Source organism: Psittacula echo, assembly GCF_963264785.1.
Source record: "Psittacula echo genome assembly, chromosome: Z".
Taxonomy (NCBI): domain Eukaryota; kingdom Metazoa; phylum Chordata; class Aves; order Psittaciformes; family Psittacidae; genus Psittacula; species Psittacula echo.
In genome coordinates, this window is record NC_137742.1 from 40,148,971 (window position 1) to 40,172,446 (window position 23,476).

General features: G+C 39.3%; 1 protein-coding gene across 1 annotated transcript in view; it reads left to right on the plus strand.

The window, feature by feature from the left end:
- Nucleotides 1-3,263: 3,263 nt before the first annotated feature.
- The window catches only part of CEMIP2 (cell migration inducing hyaluronidase 2), a gene marked incomplete at its 3' end in the record, with an annotated part of 39,276 nt that continues 19,063 nt past the window's right edge, over nt 3,264-23,476 (plus strand). Inside the window, exons 1-9 of the mRNA XM_080637941.1 lie at nt 3,264-3,894; nt 8,588-8,728; nt 9,253-9,814; nt 12,432-12,601; nt 13,339-13,527; nt 16,656-16,825; nt 19,932-20,141; nt 20,531-20,736; nt 21,276-21,345. Coding sequence (XP_080494067.1) covers nt 3,570-3,894; nt 8,588-8,728; nt 9,253-9,814; nt 12,432-12,601; nt 13,339-13,527; nt 16,656-16,825; nt 19,932-20,141; nt 20,531-20,736; nt 21,276-21,345 — 2,043 coding nt within the window. The 5' untranslated portion in view covers nt 3,264-3,569. The remainder of the gene's footprint in view (nt 3,895-8,587; nt 8,729-9,252; nt 9,815-12,431; nt 12,602-13,338; nt 13,528-16,655; nt 16,826-19,931; nt 20,142-20,530; nt 20,737-21,275; nt 21,346-23,476) is intronic.

A 23,476-nucleotide genomic window follows, 5' to 3' on the forward strand; every position in this document is an offset into this window, starting at 1 on the left:
TTCCCTGGTAGTGGTGAGCTAGAAGCACATACTTACATGTGCCTCTGACTAAGCTGTGGTGAATACTGGATTTGCAATTACGGCACAATACCCTTTTGGAGGCTGAAGGGCAAGATGTTTGGGAATACTGAGATAGCAGGCTGCCTGAATGGCATGATAAATAACAGGTTTGTACGGATTAGTGTCTGTATAACTATTTTTGAACTGAGGGCTTCTGGGGCACTTGAAACATTGTCTGGAAATTAGTATCTTCGTTGTAGCTGACCAGCTTGGAGGCTTGTAAAGGTGTGTGTGTCACAGTTTAGAAGTTTGCTTTATACTGCTTTCTGTTCAGTAGTTGTAGCTACTTAGGAGCTTTTTAATACTGACTTCTTGTCCCTTTCCCTTCTCGTGGGCTTCTCATCAGTTAGGTATTGTGCAAGAACTTGACTTTTACTGAAATCACTCAGAAGCAAGCTGCAAAGTAAAATACTGCAATCCCTCTGCATACGTACAGTACGTTTGCAGAAGTAGTGGTGTTCTTGTGTAGGACTGCACCATCAGGAGGAGATGCTCAGATTACATGCTCCTTTAGGAGACCTCCTTCTTCTGTGGGTTTAGGAGATCCTGGTGACAAGAGCAGTCCTCTCTGGTGTTTTGAATTGCAAATGGTCTCCTGGGGTCTTTCATATCAGCATTCCCATTTCCTTGCATTTCCATTGGATGCAACAAGAAAAAGTGTTACAAGGACAAATTCAGGTGCATGGGAACTTGCAAGGAAATGTGGTATTTACATGATTTAAATGGTTTTGATTTGTTTGTCTCCTCCATTTTTCTCTAACTATAATTGTGCAACCAAATAACTGTACTCCCCTGGACATAACTGGCCATATAGCCTATTGCTACACTTGCATTTGTGGGATGGTGTCAGAAGACTTCCACAGAGTGGAAATAAAAAAGTAAAAAAAGTCAGTAATTTGAATCAGATTATCAACAAGTCTTAATTTTAAAGAAAAACAGGTAGCTGCTTTGCAGGTTAGAAAGATCCTTCTTTCAGCTCGAGAATTTCAGATAACACAGGAAGAGGGAAGGAAGTGTTGAAATGGTTACTCCTGTTGTAGTGGAAAGTTTTATAGCAAATCTTTTGATTGTGCTAAGTATCTCCTTCTGGCTTTGTTGCATTATTTTTATTTTGTGGTGGGTAAGACACTGGACACTGGTTTTGCAGACTCTTCTCCACCCGTCCTTGGGTTGACCTGTGTTTGCACTTGAGTGGGATAGTTAGAAGACTTTTGCAGTTTGCAAAACGAGTCTTGCAAAGGCGGCGGAATGCTTTGTACAAAACATAATTTTTTTGAAATATGACACAAGTGTTTTCAATGTCTTGTAATGAATCAGTTTTTTTCTTTAAAGGGCTAGTAGTACTGTAAGAGGCCTCAGTAGGAAAAATTGTAAAACCATTTGTAAAAGTCAAGTTTTGCATTCTGGATTTATTTGATACAGCTAAGTGATTAAAAAAAATGTTAACTCTTTGTATCATGTTATGAGGAACACTCTGTAGTTGTTTTGTCAGTGTGATAAATGCCATAACTGAAAACTTTCTAAACAAGTTTAAGGAGTTGGGGATGTAAACCATAAAAAAAATCTCAGTGTGGGATCAAAGTTGTTTGAATTTTGAATCAGAAAGCTACTTAACCAAATATTCGTTTCAGTTTGATGTAAATAACTGTCTTTTGAAGTAGTTGAAAAGCTCATTCTCTACTCGGCTTTTAACACCACTTTTAAAACATAGAAATTATTGAGTTTTCACTGCTGGAAGATGACTGGTTGAGTGTAAAAGCTTTTGCATGTAGTGAAAGCAAGCTGTTCCACAGTGCTCATAATGCATTGGGCGGTTAAGTTTGAGAGCGAAGGATTAGGTTTGGGAAATAGTTTCTCAAATAACAGAAAGGAGAATGGTGAAAATCAATTTGCTATAACAAACAGGTGCAAGAAACATTGCTGGAGGACTTGACATGATTTTTGCACTCTGGGATGGCTACAGCAGTTAATGTTTCTGTGCCTTTATTGTCATGGTGCATACATCTGGAGGTGCATTGTCTCCCATAAAAGGGTAATCCAGGCTTGTTCCATAATAACCACTCTTTTGCCTTGAAACAGTGAAGTATCAAGTTTTGCAGCATGTGAGACAAAAGGCTTCTTTGCTACTTCTCAGAATAAGATTACAGTTGTCACGTTTCTCTTTCACCAGCGTGCCTGGCACTTCAGAGTATAGCTCAGACTTCCCTTTGTTAGTGGAAGAGAAAGGGGATCTTTATTTTTTTCTGTTAATGGTAGGTTTTATTTTCTTAATTCATTTTGCTATTTAACACACATGATCAATGCCTAAATCCCATTCAGGATTTAGTTTAGAAAGTTGAGTTTCAGTTAGCTGAAACTTGAGCAGACTTCTCAAAAACTCCCATGCCTAAAAAATGTTAAAAAAAAAAACCCAAACAAACTCCAAACAAAAAAAAAACAACCCACCCAAAGCTAAAAATCCCAAGCCAGCTTCGTGAATACTCCATACAATACAACACAGTTGACCAGAAAGACTGAAAAGAATTAGATGCAGTTTTGCATCTCTTAAAGCAAACCAGAAGAGCGTGGTGAGTTGGAAGTGCTGGCAAGGGCTGCCTAGGCAGTGATGTTTTTGTTTCTGTCTTTTTCTGAAGCAACCAATAAGGAAAGCCTAACAATACCAGTAACTGAAGTAGAAGTAGCGCACACTTCTTGGTGATAGGTACAGAGATCTGAAGCAGTCATGTTGCTTCCAGCCTTTGTGTCCAAATCCAGGCATCTCCGCAATGAGAAAAACCACAAAGTTTGTTGAACAAGATGCGGATGGCTTTTACAGGACCATTCCTGGTGTACCTTTACTAGCAAGCAGATCCCACTGTGAGTAAATGAAGAGTTTGCAGGCTCTGTATGCCTCAGCTACTTAGGAGTGTTGATAAGGGGTCATCAGTGTGAATATAAATAAAATTGTGTTTGATATTTTATGTATTAAATATAAATGCTTTTTACTGCTTCCAGTGTGGAAGGAAGACTTGTCTCTTTCAGGTTTTTTTCCACAAAGTAAAACAATGAGGAGTTTGTTCAGCTTCTGCATGCAGAAAAAATACATCTCGGCATTCTTTGCATAACTCTGGGGAGCAAGGGGTTGCTAGCTTTCTCGTTGTTCACCTTGTTTATTAGTCGCAAAGTACAAGTTAATTGTGAAAACACTGTGAAAAATACATAGTGGAGCTATGAATAAATGGTCTATGCTGTGTACTGTGTTCCCATACCAGGTGATTTTAAGTTTAATTTTGTTGAAAATAGATATACTGTTGTTTCAAGCTGTTACACCATGGCAAATGATCATTAGCAAGTGAGTGATACTGTGTAAGTAAGCCACAGTCTCAGTGGCTGTTCTTCTTAGGATGGCATGTGGCTTAAAGTGTCTTTTTTGTTTTCTTTCTTTTTCCTATATGTATTGTGCTCTGTATTCTGAAAACCTGTCTCTTATTTTTTTCCCCTGTATGTGTGTGTTCCAGTGACTTTGTAACATGCAAGACACTGATATCAGGGGGAGCTCCCCTGCTTGCCTCCGGCCTCAGAACGGGAGCAGTCACAGGTCTTCGGGGTACGTCCCAGGGAGAATTGCTCCTCTCCGTCCCCCACCGCCCTCACAGAGCCATGCTGCAGCTGAATTTACCTCTGCAAGACAAGAAGCCCGGGCAAGACTCCCACCCTTACCAGTCAATCAGCACCGCCACCGAGCAGAAGCCAACAGGCATAAGAATACTCTCATTTGCTTTGCCGTTTCTAGCCTTTCACTTTTTGTTGCACTGGGGATTTTTTTGGGAATAGCTTCAAAATATGCTCCAGACGGTAAGTTCTTTTACGAACAAAATCACCCTAGAAGTTAGAATAATAAAGCATCAAGATGAGTGTTAGAACTGCAAAAATATGATGCTTGCTGCAGTTTAACAGGAAGGGAAGCGGTGCTTTAGGACTAAGAAGAGCATAGCAGTAAATAAAGACTACTGGTGAGGGGAAAGAAGCATAAATGTTGTATCAGTGTAATTGTTTTTGTCTGCAGAAGAAGTTGTCTGATCTGTTCACAAATTGCAGGCAAAATGAAATCCTGTCTATTGAAGCAGTAACTATGGAAGGTAGTAAAAGAGTGTTCAAGTAAAAACATTTTAAAATCTGTGACACTTATACAAACAGTATGTGTTCGCTTTGTTCATGCACAAATTGGGTGGGGACCTTTTTGATCTATTAGCCCTGATTTTTTTTCAGCTTATCTTAGAAAACTGGACAACTTTCATGGAATTTGGAAAACCTACCAAATGTTTCAGTGGTTAGAAAGCATGAACAGGTGATATGATTAACCACTGATCAGTAAGTGTACATTTATCTGGACAAATACTGCTAAGAGTTGCTGTGAGGTGCGGTAGCTAATGGTATAGTTTGGAGCATGTTGCAGTTTTGTTGATGTGGTTTGGGTTTTTTTTTAAGGCAGAAGTTGGGTTGCTAAAAACTAAACAGGGCTCTGAATTGAAACTGTTGGCTATTGCAACACAATATACTTAGACTCCTGTCTCTTAGTGGCTTTTGGCGTAGTAACTCAAAAGATTCTGTTTCCAAAGCCAATGCAACACAGGCTGAACAAATCAGATAATCAACTGAAGATCTCAAATGACAGTATAAAATGAATGAACACATCCCACGGCAGCGCTTGTGGGCGTGGGTTCTGGAGATCTGTTCTTGGGTGAAATTACTGAGTTCTAATAATTATGAAGGAAAACAAAAAAACCTGAGGGAGGAAGTAAATGGAAAGTTACTGCTATGTTGTGCTTCAGATCATGATAACAGAGACACTTCCTACAGTAAGTACTTCAGTTACAGCGAAGTTCCAGAGAAGACTGAAGGATGACTTAGCCAGTTGACTCTGGGAAGTACTTCTCGGGGGGAGACCTTTCTGGTTTGATACCAAGACTTTAACTTTTAATTAACTAAAAGTTGTAGATTTTAGTGATGTTTTTTTGAACTAGTGGAGTGTTATCCTGTGCTGTAGGATACATAAAATAATGGTCCCTTTATGCTTTATAAGCTGTGAGGATGTGAAAAAGATGTGAGGGAGCTGGCTTGCCTTTTTGTTTTTTAGTGTAAGTGGTTTTGGGAATGGTTTTGCTTCATCTGCAGTAGCTTATTCCAGAGGCATTGAATTGTGCGGCTTTTTTTTGCACTGAGTGCATGGTCAGCATGTGGTTGATGGATCACAGCGGAAAGGGGGTTGAGGGCAGGAATACTGGGGATGTTGAAGGAAAAGTTGCTGTTGTACAGTGGATGGTGGTTTTTTTTTTTGTCTATGATAAGGACTTGCATAAGGGCTAAGGGTTTAGCCCTTAACTAACTGCTTTCCTTCTGTCTCCCTCTGCTTCTCGATGGGAGTTCAGGCCAGTTTTCAGCATTAATTTTTCCATTGTGTCTTTCTGAAATTTCCCTGCGTCCTCCTTAAAAAAATCCCCAACATGCACCTATAGAATCCTTTGGAAACACTGACACAAGAGAAACTCTTTACGGGCACCAAGGAAAGTCTGGCTGAAATTTTCATCTTGCAATATTGTTGCAGCAGCTCCCCTAAAGTTTCCCAACAGATTGAAATGTCAGTATGCTCAGCTCCAACCTAGCACATGCAGTACTGCATCCAATGCCACCAGTTTCAGCTAGGTGTGTTCTTAAGGGCTAATTGGAAATCCATATTGTCAGTATTCTTAATAGCTGTTTTAAAAGACAGTGGAGGGAATGTGAGACTTGGTAGTAACTGCATGTAAATCCTAAACCTCCGGCATACCTTCCCCAAAGGAAAAATGATACTTGTCGGCATTTCTGTTCCTGCCTGTCAGCTGGGTTTTTTCCTCCTTGCTTTTATCTTCCTGTCAGCATCTTTTTCAATAAGAAGTCCTGAACACTATAGAGATCCAGGGACAGCACGGGAAATGCAGTTTCCTTCCCCATTTCCAGGGGCTTGTACTACAGGGTCAGGATGACAAGCTGAGGAAGTTTTCGGGGGAAAGTTCTGCCTGGCCTTTGCAGCTCTCAGCTGGATCTTGACCAGGGTAAACAGGATCCTCAGAAGATTTAGCTGCCAAACTGTGATAAACTTCTGCTGAGCATAATGGAACACTGATAACTTTTCCCCAGAGGCCTTAAAATCTCCAGATTGGTGGCTAAGCAGGTAGAAAACAACTGTTTAACTATATCTTGAGAACAGTTTCTTGCCTTTTCTTTTGCCAGATTTTATATCCTTGCTGCAGCACATGGAAGGTTCTAGAATTACTTTAAAATTATTTTTCAGGGTGGGTTTTGTGGGTTTTTTGTTTTGTTGGGTTTTTTTTTTCCTTCCACTGTTAGCAAAAATCTCACGTCCTTCTCTGCCCACCCCACAAGTCTTACTAGAAGCTCTCTCTTATTAAGGAGAGCTGACCCAGTTCTACAAAAATTCTCTGAGGCAAGGGCTTGACTTCCAAAATTTTCAACAGGAGTGGTTGTTGGCAAGGCCATAACTACATAACATTTTCTTGTCTGTGCTTCTGTTTTCGTTTAACTGTAATCGTAGGGGCAATGACTGCGGTCTGTAAAATCTAATCAGTCGTTTCAGAGGTAACATACAGTGAAGTACTAGATCCTTAATGTTTCCCTGCACCGCACCACAATTGCTAAGGGAGAATTACAAGACACATTTGCTGAGCACATCTGATGTGCTTGCTAAAAAGCTGATCCACTGTGCTTTAGAAGCATGCTTGCATTACAGGAGTGCCTATTTCTGATGCTGATGGCTTCTTTGCTGGATTGTTATGTACACTAGGTACAGTTTTCTTAGCTATTGCACTATACCTCTTCTTTCTGACTCAACAGGAAAATTTACAGTTACTAGATCTTCTTTCCTGTGAATCACACTAAGCAGAAATCATCAGGTTGCTGACTCATGGTTTCCTCACATTGCCCTTTGCTACCAGCCAGGAAATATGACTTTCTTCACAGTGCGCGTGTGTGGTGTCTGGGGGAAGGGGCTGCATGAGTCAGGCAAGAGACTTGCATTTTTCCGGTGCGTGCTCAGCGGTCTTGCTGATCGCAGTGCTTCTTCGCTTTCCCTCGTGTGCTGAATTTCATTTTCCAAATGCTGTCTTCTTAGGATCCCTCCAAAAGATTTGCCTTTGGTTTTATTTTTATATTGCTACTTGGATGCCTTTTGCCCTTATGCAGTTCTGCTAAATTTTTCCCACTGGTAGTCAAATCTTGGTTTATGTGGGTTTCCTGAGTTGGAAAAGGTTTGAAATGTGGACAGTAACACCAAAGGAAAAACATTTCTGTCAGCAAAACTAAAGCTGGCTTGTGTTAAACTTGTGGATCGGTTTCACTTTCTTTGGATTGTGCAAGAATGGGCTATTGCTAATAGGTTTTTGCCCCCAAAGTTGTGTAGCACATGTGTGGGTGTCTTTCTCCAGAAGATAAGATGTGAAAAGGCTATTTTGACTGTTACTCTCAGTCTGGCTGCTAACCTGTTTGTTTTGGCATCTTTTTGTTTGTTTTTTTCTTAGGAAAAATATTTTCAGTCTGACTTTTAGTAAGAAAATCCAAGGAGTATGCTTCCTGTTTCTGTTTTTGTAGTATGTCTATGCTGCTGCATTACTCAGCTGCTTAATATGCTAAAGATGTGCCTGTTGTGAATATTATATTACTGTAACTTCATCTGAAATCATGCAACCCTGTCACTTCTTGCTGCTGCTTCTCCTTTTCTGGCCTTGTAGTATGGTGTTATCGCTTGAGTAGTGCCAGACCTTCAGCAGGGTTTCAGCAAGGACTGCGAGTGTCACTGCTCTGGTGTGGTTTGTATCCTGATACTTAAGCTGCCTTCCTGAGGAGTACAAACTATGAGTTTAGACCCAAATGTCTGATCTCCCAGGAAACAGCTCTACCCAGTAAGGTGTTATACTAAATTTACTAAGGATGTCTTGTCGCTCTTTATCCCTTACCTGCAAACCTACGTTGAAATAAGTGATTTGGATACATAAAAGGAAGAAAGGATCAGCCTTTCTCACACAGGCAGAGGCCTTGAGGGAGGTGATACATTTAGATGTTTTACAACCATATTAGTTGGCCTAGGTAGCTGGTCTGGAAGACCTAGTGCTCAGTGTGACTTCTGTGGATCTGAGTTCTTCCCAGTTACCTTTCTCATCCTTTTTTATAGGTGATGTAGAAAATCTTGAAATAATCAGGTGGGGATTGAAAGTATTTATTGTCAACAGTATACATTGACAGTTCAGTCTGTGGTTACCAGTAGTTTAATTCAACGTAAGAATGCCTTCCACCCTTGAGAGTGTACGCACCTTTTAAGTATCTTTCTGGCTGCTCAAATACAAACAGTAGCAGTGGCTGTAGTATTGTAACCACAAGAGGAGCTGTAATCCTTTGCGGGTGGCTGGCTCTGTCTTGCTTGTGTTTATCCTAATGCTACCTTGATTGATACAGTGATGCTTGGTTTTTAAAAGCTGAATTTCACATTGTATTGCAGAGAACTGTCCAGATCAAAATCCTCGTCTTAAAAACTGGAGCCCTGGAAAAGATCCTGAAAAGAGAATTTTTATCAAAAAAGGGGATTTGTTTCGTCTGAACTCAGATGCTACAGTACACTCTATCGTTATACAGGATGGAGGTATGAAATGGCAAGATCAACATCATGCTTCAGTTTACTGCATAGTTTTTACTTCTGTGATTGCATGAAAAACGTGTTGGAATTTTTATGTTAACAGCTTATTGAGCACTTCCTGCTTTTGCTTTTTAGCCTGCTACCAGGACATTAGAAAGATGAATGAGCACTGTAGAGTATTTTCAGTGGAGCATTGACATGCTTTTCTGTAGGATATAGGAAAACAAGACTTGTGTCGTAGCCTTCCTTGTAGATCTGCTTGTCTTCTAATGGTCATTGTATGTTAGTAATTCTAACAAAATGTCAGAAAAAATTAGGAATAAACCAACCAAATTCTTAGAAAGATAATCACAATAGGTAGGAGTTACTTCCCCAGATATTCTTAAACATGAATAAAGCATAACAGCTTAATTCATGAATGTGGGAAAAAACCCTGTAGTTTTTCTGTTCTCCTTATTGCAGAACCTGGTTCTGTAAGTCTGTTGCAATTTGGTTTGACCTACAGAATTTATTTTTTTTTTCTCCTTTAGGGTTACTTGTATTTGGTGACGATAAAGAAGGTTCTAAAAATATTACCTTGAGAACTCGATTTATCCTGATAAAGGATGGTGGAATGCTTCATGTTGGAGCAGAGAAATGCCGCTATAAATCCAAAGCAACTATTATTTTGTATGGGAAGTCAAATGAAGGTGCTGATGTGCCAGAATTTGGCCAAAAATTTATTGGTGTGGGCCCTGAAGGAACACTGGAGTTACACGGGCACCAGAAGTTATCATGGACTCTTCTATCAAAGACTATGTATTTCTCAGGGCTGGCCTATGGTCACTATTCATTTAAAAAGAATTTTTCGCGAGGACTAAATGTGAGAGTGATTGATCAGGACACAGCAGAGGTTTTGGAAGTGCTGAAGTTTGACACTCATGAATTTTCAGAAGACAGCTTGAAGCTCCAGAACTTACTGAAAAATGGAAGTCCTGGTCGCATTGTTGCTATTGCTGTAGGAGATTCAGCTGCTAAAAATCTACTGGAGGAAACCAGAGTGACTATTCAAAATCTTCTGGGAAGTAAGTTTGTCAGAGGATTGAGTTACAGGTAAGTAGTTTATTTTTCTGTTTGTGCTGAGTGAAGACTAGATCTGGTATGGATTCTGCCGTCTTTGGGGGATTCATTAAATTTCAGTGATGTCTGTTCTTAAAGTCTTTGCATTCTCAGTGTTGTATGTAATACTGCAGTTATAGAGTAGTAGTATTCAGTGTGCAGTAGTTTGATAGTGAAGAGACTGATAGGCTTAGGTATGTGTCTGATAGATTATATTACTTGCTTGTAATTGCTCTTGTTCACTGTTCTTAACAGAAATTCAAACTGGTGCAATGAGGAATTTTTTCTCATTCAAACACGCAGAAAGCAGTTCCTAGGTGAAGCTTTTAATGCATATGACTATGTTTGGAGGAGCAGTGAATGAAAGGCTAACTGAATACAGGGGAGAGATGCTGATCCTATGTATCAAATGGCATCTTATTCATACTCATGCGCTGTTGTAATGAAAGTATGTAACCCCTCCACTGATTCTACAGGGGAGCTGATCTGTAAAATTACTTTGCTACTGAATTACACTTGTAAGGTGTTTCTGCATCTTTTGACCCTTCTTTTCAGTTGGTTAGAGTTTGGATGGTGGGACAGTAGAAAAAGTGTATGTAATGGGAATTACTAAATCAGAAAACTTAACTGCCATGCCATTCATTCAGTTGTTGCAAATGACTTTTTGCAGTGCATGTTCTGAACTCGGCTTTGTGTTGCACAGGGTTGGGAATACAAATGAAAGGGACATCAACTGTCCAAACTAAGTGTTAGTTCATTCTTCAGCTTTCATTAAGATGGTGTTGCATAACCTGTTTCTATTTTCCACTATTTCCAGGAAATCAGTTGTTTAGTTTTTCTGTTCTGTTCTTACCCCTCGCTATCCCCCAACATCTGGGTTCCAGTCAGTTTCCTCCCTCTCCTTTGGCAGAGGCGGACTGTGGCGTCAGTCAGGATGGCATGTTCTGACCTCTCTTCTTGTCAGGAGCATGTTTCTGTCAGTGGTTAATGTAGGTATGTGGTTGTGGGACGGAAAGTGCTTGCAGCACTGCCTCTGAAGCAGTTTGGGCAGAGGTGCTGAGAACTGTGGTAAGTACCAGCTCCTGAAAGCAGTGAAGCCTGTGTGACGGTTGTTCAGCCACCATGACCTGGCCCAGAGGCGTGGGTTTCAGGTGTTCATCTCTGCTCATGACCTCCGTGCTGACTTGTCTGAAAGGAAGAACTTCTGCAGCCTGCAGCTGAGAAGAAGCAGCCTTTCTTCCTTCTCTGCTGAACTGATTGTTGTATCTTTGCATTAGTCAGTAGAAGCTCTTTAAGCACATAAAATTGTCTTGTTCTGCCACAGAAGATGGGTGAGAAGCTCTCCCTAAGTGCTTGCTGAGGAAAAGCAGGGTCATTTTGTTAAACCTGTAAAGCTAGTGAAGGAGGATTTTGGCATGGAGGTGAATACTCTCTCATCCTTCTCTTCTTCTGCCTGTTCCTGCATGCATTAGATATCTTGATACTTATTTTAAACGCTGGTATGTGAAATGTTCAGCTTGTTTGCTGCTGATACTGAAAACTGTCCCAGTGTGTACTGTTCCTATGAAGAGGTTAACACTAAACAGTTTCATTTGGCCTTTTAATCCCAATCAACAAGAACATCATGAGGGGACTGAAATAAAGACAACTGAACTGAAGGTGGTTTTAGTATCTGCCTCTGAATCAATCATTAGCAACAAACTACAGTCCAGCTAGCAGACACTGTTTTCAAATGGGGTGAGTGATTCAACTTAAATGATGCAAAATTGTTCAGCTTTTTAATAGATGATCTCAACTGCTTCCTCTACACAATTACGGCATTACAGAGCAGTAAAGGAAAGCAAAATAGTCATGTTTTCTGAACTTAATGGCATGTGGTTGTTTTGGGTTTTTTTCATTTACAAAAACTTGGATGCATTGAGCAGAGCATCCCTGCTACATGCTGGTGCCAGCAAGGGGTGGGGGAACTAAAAACCCTTGGTCTCAGCCTTCAGAAACATTGTGAGGATGATCCCTCGTTCAAAGGTTGTTTAACAGTATGCTGTTCCTTTCCTGAGTCTGAGCATCTTGAAAGGTTGAAAATGTGTTGCCTGTCCAGTACAGTGATTGTTGGCAGCTGCTGATGGTGATGTCCATCTCTCCAGACCCGATGCCTGCGTGGTATGTCTCCTGGGACCCCTGGCCGCCATGCTGTCACGGCTGCGGGCTACAGCAGGAACATTGGCATTGGCTCCTAGTCCTTCTGTGCCCCAGTAAAGTTGTGTGGGAGTAGGATCCTGTATCACTTCTGTCCTCATCTCTTGTTATTTGTTTTTGGAAAAAGTGGATCTTGTTGAACATTGTGCTAAAAACCTACATTAAAGTCTTCTTTGTAAAGAGCTCTTGTATTTGCCAATCTGTATGTGGGACATCCAGTTACATTACACTGTGTTTCTTTTCAATGAGGTCTACCCATTTTTCTTCTGCATTTTGAAGTTACCTTTAAAAATTAATTTGGAAGAGCAGGCTAAGAATTATTTATGACTTCTGTGCTCCTTCTTTTGTCCTTTACCTGTTTGTGAAGAATTTATTAAGACCGCTATATTTGAATATTTATTTTTGTTTTTCACAGGCAAGCCTGGGCTTTCGTTGGTGTCATAGGTGGTGGAAATTCTTCCTGTAATGAATCGGTGAGAAACTATGAAAATCACAGTACCGGTGGCAAAGCTCTTGCTCAGAAGGAATTTTTCACAGTGGATGGTCAGAAGTTTGTTGTGAGAGCTTACAGCGAATGGAACGATGGTAGGAAAGTGTTTTGTGAAATCCTGCAGTTGGGGAAGAAGTAAAAAATACTGTATATGCTTTTTTTGCTAGGGCTGTTGCTTACAATTTAATATTCTCAGTCCTGCTGTAAGATACATTTTTCTTGCTATGAATGAAGTGTAAGGACACAGTTCTTTTTCAGTGCAACCTATTTCTCAATCTGTTCATATAGAGGATGTGAACAGCATAACATTTGAGTCTTCATTTTAAGTATATTTAGATAAAGAGTCTTACAGAATGCTGAAAGAGTTTGGTATTTTTTTTTTTAGTAATTTGCCAGTTGTGTATTTTAACTGTAAGGTTTTGATATGTTGATTATGATCCTAAAAAGAAAACTTGGTAGAAGCTGGGTAAAATGTTTTATTCTGTTGATGCTGAACTTCAGGCAGCTTTTTGCATACCAAGTTGGTAGCTGGACCTGCAGATTGTTGCCATATGATTATATTCATTATTTTATTTTATTTTAAAATTCTTAGTTAGTTCCATCTTTTCCTTTTGTTTTATTTGAGATCAACCAAATAAACAGGCTATAACGGTATCTCACACAGGCATGTTTCAGAGCAGAATTGTACTTTAGAGGGCTTTGGAGCTGGTGAAATCTCATGCATATTCTGTTAGTACCTTCTTGGCAATGGTTTCATATAAAGGTGAATATAATCTTATATTGTGTTTGCCCTATTCCTTTCCATTTTTTTTTTTTTTTTTTCTTCACTTAGGTGTCCCTATTTCAGGCTTCCAGGTGGAAGCTGTAGGTGGAGTGATTCTGAATCTCCTGGATGATGTTAGTGGTTGGGAGCCGGGAGACCGGATTGTGGTTGCAAGCACAGACTATTCAATGTATCAGACAGAGGAATTCACCCTTCTTCCCTGCCCTGAGTGTACCAGATATCAGGTCAAAGTCAAAGGTATGCGATCAGTCACCACTTGAAGATCCATGTGAATTAAGTATTCACAGTGGCACACTCCAGCCAGTTCCTTTAAGTGGCAGCAGTAAAGAACAGCCTTTTTGCCTGTTTCTGTGTGGCTTTTTTGCTGTATACAGGAATGGGTGCTTCTTGCTGAAAAATTGCTCTGTATCATGTTGGATCCGCCTCCCAGCTTACCGTACTTTTTTTTCCCATTTCTTCCCAGGCTCATTGAATGCTTTAGTTTTCTTCCAAGAGGATTATGCTTGTTTTCCTTTCTTGGCTCCTTTCTGTCTTTTCACTAGGTTTCTTTATACATGCTTGAATAGCTGTTGTGGTCATTACCATTTCCTTTGCCTTTAGTGCCCTTCCCATCTTTTGAAGTGTTACCATTATAATTTTTTCTGGAGAGAGAAGATTAAAAAAAAGGAAGAAGAAAGAAAGTGGCAATCTTTGAACCTGTCTCTTTTCTCCCTCCCCTTTCCTGCAGTTCTCTTTCCACACCCCATCAGCAGAATGGTTATGAAATAAGTAGCACTTCTAGGCCTCTGCTCACACAGGATATCCCTGAGTAGTTGCAATCTTTTTCCTTTGGGTGTGATGTGTGCAAAATGGTCATGCATGTTGTTGACTGTTTCCTTTTTTATTATCTGAGTCATTTTACTTGACTTCACAAGAGTCTCCCATGGGACTGGCTCCCCAGCTCTGCTAGCATCTGTGTTTTCCTTCTGCCATTCCATGCCTGACCTCCACGCCAGCACCCTCCACCCTGATGTCCCACCAGCCCTGTCTTAAGCTGGTGCTCCCTTCTGATGTGCTGCAGAGTCACTTTGCAGCAGAAACTAATCAGTGGTATTTTGCACTTAGTTTGCAGCAGCCAACCAGTGCTCTTCAGGATCAGGTTTTGTCCCATTCACCTCTGGATGCATGTTCTTTTTCTTCAAACTATTCTCCTCTTCCTCCGTTCTTGGAAGTTTTCTGTGAAGGCCCTCGAACTTTCCTGTTCCTTCATGTCTTAAGAGACTGCCAGTTTGTAGGTCCACTTTGCAGTGTGATTTCTTCCCACAGCATTCACTAGCGTGAGTGACGTATGTTCTACTGCATTGTGAAGCCCCAGATGCGGAAAAAGTGTTATCTAAGTTTACCTTGTACATCAGAGAATGCCAGGGTGTATGAAGCCACAGAGCTTATCTAGTGCCATCAAGCATGACACTTGCAGGGATTTGTTCTGAAGTGTCTTGAAAGGTGTTTGTTATTTAGTATAGTGTTTAAAACAGCAAGCTTAACTTTAAGATCAGAGTATGAAGTGTAAGAAGGTTTTTGTCACCACTGAATAGTGTATGTGCAAACTCTGTTTCATCTCGGAAATCATGTGCTGAGAAAAAACAGCTATTAAAGGATTTTAAAAATATGTATTTTTTAGAAGATTTGCAATATGGCATGAAATACAAGATTTTGGCCTTTTTTTTTTAATAAATGCTATATGAACTATGTACAGATCTTTAAAAGATGTTAAAAGAGATGAACCCTGTCTTGGGTTTTTTTTTTTCACCCCAATATCAAGTGTCTTTTGTCACAGTAATGTATACTGTTGAAAAAAATCCTCAAACCACCTTATATATTCATTCCACAAAGAATGATTTTTTTCCATGGAATGGCAAACTTGACATGCTGGAGAACTCAACACCTTATGAAATTATTTCTGGTATATTTTTTTTGCTAGGTTTTTTAGCTTTTTTGGCACCTTGACAATAGAACAACTAAAATGCAATGTTCTGTAGGAGGCCTAGTTGCTCTTTGTTTGCTTTTTATGTATTTATGTATGCTGGTCAAGTATAGGGAAAAACAATAAAATAAGACTTCAAGAAAAGGGTTATAGACCCATTTACAGACATCTGTTGTCTTTTGAAACCTTCAACATCAGGTATAGCATTAATACCACTCATGGCTCTGCTTCATGTTGTGGTAATGACCAGTTTAGGCTTGTATCATTTTGTAAGCTTTGAAGGAATAGAGACAATTTGTATTCAGGGAACCAGTAAATGAAAAAGACCCCCCAAACTTAAACAAAAAACCTCCAAAAACCCCCCAATAAAACAGCAACAACAACCAAAAAAACCACCAACCCAATGCAAAAACAAACAAACAAAAAAAAGAGGGAAAAGTATTTCTAAAAACTAAACATAAATACATTTTTTTTTTTTTTTTTTAAGGTTTATTGGAGCAGATAATTTTCTCAGTTTGCATAGACAAATAAATTACTGTTTCTTTGGAAGAACAGTGTAAAACCAAAGTATCTCATTTTCCCAAATTTTAGTTTGTGTCTTCAGAATAGCTATCCAGGAAAAAAGCAAAATTAGTTACAAGGGCAAATCTTTTTTTCTTTCAGAGGGGGATGAATTAAGTATTTTTTAGAGGTGTTTTCAGTTCTCAGTTTTTCTTCAAAACAGATTAAGCAGCCAGCATCTTTTTTCTTCTAAAGCAAATCAGCATCTATGTTTCCAAGAATGGTTTGGATTGGAAGGGTCCTTAAGATCATCCAGTTCCAACTCTGTTGCCATGGTCAGGGACACCTTCCACGAGATCAGGTTGCTCAAAGCCCCGTTCAGCCTGGCCTTGAACACTGCCAGGGTTGGGGCAGCCACATTTCATCAAAAATTTTCTAGATACGTTGGATTCATTTAATCTTTTTTCTTTACCCTTGTATGTTCACAAACTATTGGACTGAAATTAAGATGCACTTGCAAATAAAATGTCTGAATTTGTTTAGGATTAATTGTTTTACTAAAATGAAAAATATGCAGGCAGTGCATTGTTTTGGAAACATGGAGTAGCGTACTTGATTCATCATCCTGCAAAATGCTTAACTATCAGAGTCAAACGCAATCTGGGACTTGGTGTTAGCTGGGTTAATGTTTATTATTTAACAATTATGTGGAGGTTTTGTGCCTTAGCGTAAGTAAAGCTAAGAGACAATAGCATGTTAAAGTATTGGAATGCACAGGTTTTGTTGCTACAATTAACTTGTTTATAATGCAAGGTTTTTCTTGTTTGTTTTTTTAATTAATGACAATTTTTTTTTTTTTTTGGTCTGTTTTTCCTCCCTGCTTCAAACTGGTTTTGGACAGAAAATCCTCAGTTTCCTCATGTAGGAGAAGTTATTGATGGAGTGGACATGAGAGCGGAAGTCGGAGTTCTTACAAGAAACATCTTAATCAAGGGAGAGACAGCAGATGCCTGCTATCGTGAAAAAGAGTGCCAGTTCTTCAATTATGATACATTTGGTGGACATATCAAGGTATGAAAAGCATTTTAAAGTAGCTTGCTGTCATGTAAAGGTATAGTGAGAACAAAAAGATTAATGCTAAACTTAGAGAAAAAAACTAAAGATTATTGATTCATATAGTTGCTTTGTGTAGAAATTACTTTATTCTCAGCTTTCCCCAAATGAGATTTACCTTATGAAGATTTTGTCTGCAGAATTGGAAGAAGAGATATCAATGCATGGAATGGTCAGCATGTTCCACAATGTTGTATGGTAGGGATTAAACCTTAGAAGTGATGTCCATGCATGTGCATTCTGTGACATTGTAAAGTAAAATTTGATCTCCCTTTTCTCTCTTCCTTCCTTTCCCTGCCTTTCTGCACTGAATCCTAGAGATGTGCTTTATCTGAAATTGGGCACTAGAGAGGCATGGAGAAGAAAGAAACTGGACCATGGTGGTTTTTTATTTAACTTATTTTTTTATGGAAAGTACTAATTAGTAAGGTTATGTAAAGGAAACTGCTTCTAACTTCTTGTAGTACCATAAGCATAGAGAAAGCTGAGAAAAAGTAGTATTAAAGAAACTAAACTCGTATTCACTTAACATTTTTAGATGAAAGGATTGAGCAGCAGTCTGTCAGCTCTTCACTGATGCTGGGAAAGTTTGAGGCCTTGTATTTTATATGCAAATGTATTTGTGCTCATTATGTGCTAGTCACAGTTTAAATCTCTCTTTCTAATATGTTTGCATGGAGATTTTAATTTTCAGCAGTGAACATAATAGTGGGAAAGAAAATATGACCTTTCCCTACTGTGTGGCAGCTTTTGTTTTGTAGAAGAGAAGTAGGTGGGCTCAAGGCACTCTTTTGTGTTTAAGATAAAGTAATGAAAGAAGATAATAACAAGCTGTGAATCTTGCAAAGCATGACCTTGATTATGTGTCATGACCACAATAGCGCAAATACAGCAGACCCTTCAGATGTCTGGCAGATAGAACAGAAAACAAACATTTTGGGTCATCGAAGTTGTCAAACTGTTCCCAGGAGACTGTTCTGAGTAGCTGAGTGTCTGCTGCCAAACCTAGGCCTCAGCTAAAAGCATTTTCAGTTTATGTTAATCTTGCAGTGCTTAAGCTGAAGGAGGCCAGGCGCTAGCAAATGTTAATGGCCTCAGGGGTTTTGATCATTCTGGGTTTTCTGATGGTCACTGGGATAGTGGGATAAAGGAGGCTTACTGGCAATGAGGAGAGATGCTTATTTGTAGTTTTACGACTGCATTAGTGCTGTTAAAATGTTAAGAGTAGGAAATTTCTGGGATGCCTGCTTCTGACAATCCCTCTGGTATTTAAGCATACAAACCTTATGAGTGCAAGGGAAGGGATGAACTCCATGCTACTAGTTTCCCTCAAGGACAAAGTACGTATGAAAATGGTTATTTTTAGTAAATACTCAGTACAAGTAAGTTAATAAAATAACAAAAAAGGCTTTCTTTCTTAGTTTAGCTCCTTGCAGTTTAGCTGTTGCACTTGGTTTCTGTTTTCATTGCAGGTTAGATGGAAGAAAATACTTCTGCTTTCCTGTGTTATGGCTACAGCTCCATTATGTTTTTACTTTGTACTAGGTAGTGTTACTGTGAAATTGAAGGCACTTTCATATCTCCCTTAATATAGAAGTTCCTCAGGAGTGCTGTGTCCAGTTTTGCAAAGATGATATAGATGCACTAGGGTGGGTCCAGTAAGGGTGGTGTGTTGGGAGCAGGTGATGATAAGTGAGGAGGAGCTGAGACAACAAGGCTTGTTTGGTCTGGGGAAGGTGGATGTTCCTGCTGTCTTCAGGAACAGAGGAGAGTTCAGACGGGAAAGAGCAATTCTTGGAGGTGCACAGATAGGGCAAGAGGCAGTGGGACCAAGCTTCAACAAAACAAATTCTGGTTAGATACTAGAAAAATGAAAGGGAGAGAACCAATGAACATCATATGAGAATCTCTCAGAAGCTATTCCTTGGGCAGTATGCTGAGCAGCAGGCTTAAAGTTGGCCCTGTGCTGAGCTGGCAAGTGAACCAGATATGAACCTGGATGTGAGGGAAATCTGGCTGCAATGATCACTCCATTTATAGCCAGGGTTGATTTAGCTGGTCTGGCTAGCTAGGCAGGTGTCCCCTTCCTCCCTCAATACTCCATGTCCATCCCTCCCAGAGTTGCACACTCGGTCAAAGTGAACAGCTTTCCCCGATAGAGATGTACTGGTCATGGGTCAAGATTATATGGTAGCTGTTCTCCCCTGCTAAAGCCTACAAACAAGCTCAAGGTCCAGTTGTAGGAGAATGTAGGGTAGTCAAGCTTCCAAGACTTTAGACACATCAAGGTGAGAAGCTGGATTGGGCAGTCTGCCATTTCTTTAATATATTTTCCTACAACGTTCTTCTGGAGAAACTGGCTGCTCATGGCCCTGGATAGGTGTATTCTTTGCTAGGTAAAAAAAAATGCAAATCACCGAGAGGGTGGTCAGGCATTGGAACAGGCTGCCCAGGGAAGTGGTGGAATCGCCATCCCTGGAAGTGTTCAAAAAAATACGTCACTGAGGGCCTCATCTTCCATAGTTTAGTGGTGTACTTGGCAGTTCTGGGATAAAGGTTGGACTTGACAATCATAAGTTCTTTTCCAACCTAGCTGACTCTGTGATTCTAGTTGTCTCAGCAGGTTCTTTTGAATCTGTATTATTCTGTGACATTATCCTGCTAAGCCTGTCCCAGGCTATACTGTGGACTACATTGATGCATCTTCAGCATAGACAGGCCCTGATATGGGTGGCTTTTGTATATTTGGACAGTATGTAAAGAATATTTAACATGCTAGCTCGTAAAGACCAAACAGTAAAGTGTGACAGTATATCTGATGAAAACCGCTCTGATTTAGCCACATGGAGATTTAGCTTTTATGCTTATTTATGAAGGACACTGTTTTGTAAGGCAGGATACTGAGCAAGACAGTAGTGATTTTTCTGTATTTCACTGTGTTGGCCTGTGGTAACTGTACACCTGATTTCTGTACATCCAGTATAAATGATGTATTAACTTAAATTTCTATTGGTTAAAAAGCAAATAGTGGTTACTCATTCTGGACTTCTCATGATATTTTTAGATTTTGAAGAATTTTACATCTGTTCATCTCTCCTATGTGGAATTGAAGCAAATGGGGCAGCAGCAGATTGGAAGTTACCCTGTTCACTTTCACCTTTGTGGGGATGTGGATGAAAAAGGAGGTTATAGTTTTAAGACTTACCTGGAAGGTCTTTCCATTCACCACTGTTTTTCCAGATGTGTGACTATTCATGCGACTAATGGCTTGCTGGTAGGTGCAAGGAGAGTAAAACATACTGTGTTGAAATAAATGTTACAAAGACCTTTTAGAGCAAAAATAGTCCTCTTCCTTCTTCAAGTTCAATTCTCAGAAATGTCTTTTTATTGCAATGAATAAATGAAAAACTGAAACTAACTTATTTTTAACAAATCTCACCACTTTTTTTTTTTTTTTTTCGGATTGTTCCAGGCAGCTAAGCTCTCCAGACACAGTAGTATGTTTGTAAAGGATAAATAAAACTATATGCTTGAATTATCTGAGCTGCTGATACGGAAGCTTCACTCTGCAGCTGTGCCAGGATAGTAAAACTAGATGGTACTTGTCAAATAAATCTCAGTAATTGCTATTGCCACTGACATAATGAACTTGTATTTCTGTAGATAAAGGACACCATTGGCTATGACACACTAGGTCACTGTTTCTTCACAGAAGATGGCATTGAGCAGAGGAATACTTTATTCCACAACCTTGGGCTAGTCACGAAACCAGGCATTCTTCTTCCTACAGATAGAAACAGCAGCATGTGTACTAGTATTAGGGATAAAGTTTACGGCAGTTATATCCCAGTGCCAGCCACAGACTGCATGTGAGTATTTCACGGTGAAAAATTGAAACCAAACCAGCTGCAGCTGCTAAACGGCTGATGATCTCTTGACAGTATACAGATGGGAACATTTTTATGTATAATTTAAAGAGTGTAGACACCTTAAATGGAGTTAGTGTTTAGTCTTGTATTAAGGAGAAAAAATAAGTTGTTTTGTAGGAAGACTGTTGTGTTTTGCAATACTTGTTCAGTAGACTTTTAAAGCTGCATCTTCTTTGTAAGGGCATGCACTTTCTCAAGTCAGCAATAGTTTTTCTGCATAAGACTAATCTCTTGTAGAAGTTTATTAAAACAGTTTATCATTGAACAGAGTATCTGAACAGCATTAAATACTGTGCATTGAATGAATTATTTTTGATTTCTAAGTGTGTGTGTGAGGGGGTGATTTTTGTTTCGTATATGAAGTAATGACTTCAGCCGTCAGTTTAGTTTTTTTCTAATGTGTTTGTTACAAAGGTGAGATATTTTTGTAGGAGTTACACCTTTTTTCCATAATAACTTCTTTTGGAATAATATTTCAGGGCAGTTTCGACATTCTGGATTTCTCATCCCAACAATCATCTTATAAATAATGCAGCAGCAGGATCACAGGTGAGGCATATGGAGGTAACTTAACATAAACTACTCATGCCACTAGTACTTGTAAAACCTGTAACATTTACCCTGCCAAAACTAAATACATTTTTATATATGAATGTGTTCTTTTTAAGTTTGTGGCAGCATACTGACATTACAATTTTGCCTAGGTGTGCATTTAAATCTTTGTTGTTTCTGGAACAGGACATCTCTTCCTCTTTGTAGTTCAGTAGGCCTGACAATAATGTCAATAAGTGTATGTACAAATAAATCCTTTTATTTCCAAAGAACTAGTGCATTTCATATTAAGGGTTTTGTATTTTCTGTAGCTTGTTAGGAGTTTACTGTGTGACTACTTTGGAAGGTTTATCTTCATAGCTGTAGTTATTGGAATGAAAAATGACTAAAAAAAATGTTTATTGTGTAAGGAACAGCTAAAACACTTTTATTGTCAGTTGTTAGTCATTTGTTTTCCAATCTGACTGCTGGTATGGTTTTGCTTGTTGTGTACCTTATATTACTGCAAATCATTTGTCACAGCTGCTTGCAAAGTAAGGCTGAACTACTCAATACACGTTGTGGAGGAGGGGGCTGGCGTCTGTTCTACATTGGATGAAAGGCTGTTACATGCATGGTTTTGAGTGGATTGTTTTGAAGAGATCAATGGGAATGGAAAACAGGCAAGATGACTGTTGTTGCAAAGGCTCCAGTGCTGGAAGTAGAATATGAATGTGTGTCATTGTATTCTTAGGCACAGAATACTGTTATTAATACAACAGGGTTCAAAATACTTAAATGAGTTGAAGTATTTAGAGTATTAAAATTGCCTTAGAAAGTTTTGTGCTGCATTTTGTATGGTCTGGAGTATATTTCTTTTTTTTTTTGGTTTGGTTTTTGGGGGGGTTGGTTTGTTTATTTTGCTTTTGGACAAACTTTTCTAGCTGACTGTCTACCACTAGGAAGGATCTGGACACCCTTATCAAACCAATCAACGCTAGGACTCTGGCAGGCATAGTAGGCATGCCACGACAAACCTCAAACGGCTGTTCTGTAAAGCTGATGCTTCTAGTTCCAAAGTAACAGATAGGTTGGTGGTGGGCTTGAGGAAGGCAGATCCAAGAGAAAAGTTGTGCTGTGATGCAAAGATACACTGGTAATGGTTTTCATGTAAACCCCTTTAGAAGTTTATAAAAGAATTTTCCTCTCTTGGCTCTTCATGGCTCAAACTAGGTGCATACCATTGGGGAAAGCAAACCTAAGTTTGAGAACAAAGCACAGCAAACCTAGACCAGGTTGGATAGGGTTTTGAGCACCCTGGTCTAGTGGAAAGTGTCGCTGCCTGTGGCAGGAGGTTTGGAACTAGACGATCATTAAGGTTGTTTCCAACCCAAGCTATTCTGTGATTCGGTGTGATGTTTTTCCATTTTTCCTGCTTTATGTAATATTGCTTTACCTTGTATTAGCATTGTAGGTTAAGTTAAAGCTTCCTTGATCTACTGTTCAAAACCTGCAAGGTCTTTTTCTGCTTCTGTAGTGTATCACAGTAAATGTCACTTCTTCTGTTACCAGAATGTGCATGGTCAGAGCAAGCATTTGTGTGTTTGGCCACTCTAATATACCTCCGTTACAAAGGGACTACAGCTTATTATGTTTCAGAAACAGAATACTCCAACTGTGTTGATACAAACTCTGCACTGTAGAGCTTTTGCTGGTTTAAACTATAACAATTCACAAGCAAATGAAATAATTCCATTGCCTCCCCATCTCCTTTGTTACACAATGAAGCTTATTGTAAGGGTGTATCAGCAATAGATGTTTCTTTTGTTTGAGCTGGAGGGTGGTGGTGATGGAATTTTAATTTTTTTGAATGCTTGCAAGTGCTTAAGGAGCTTTTAAGTTTATTAAACTTTTTTCCAAGCATCGGAATATGTTTTGGATGAGAGTTGAGTCTGCCAAGCACAGAGCTGTATTTAATTATATGTGAAGTAAGATTTTGGTATTTTTATTAATGGAACTTCCATATTTGCTTTGGAATTGTTAATCACTAGAAATGTCAAAATATGTCATCATTACGGGTGGGAATATGTTACTGAGAAGCAGAGTTTCCAGGACTGCTTGAAAAATGAGTATACTCTGAGTGAAATGC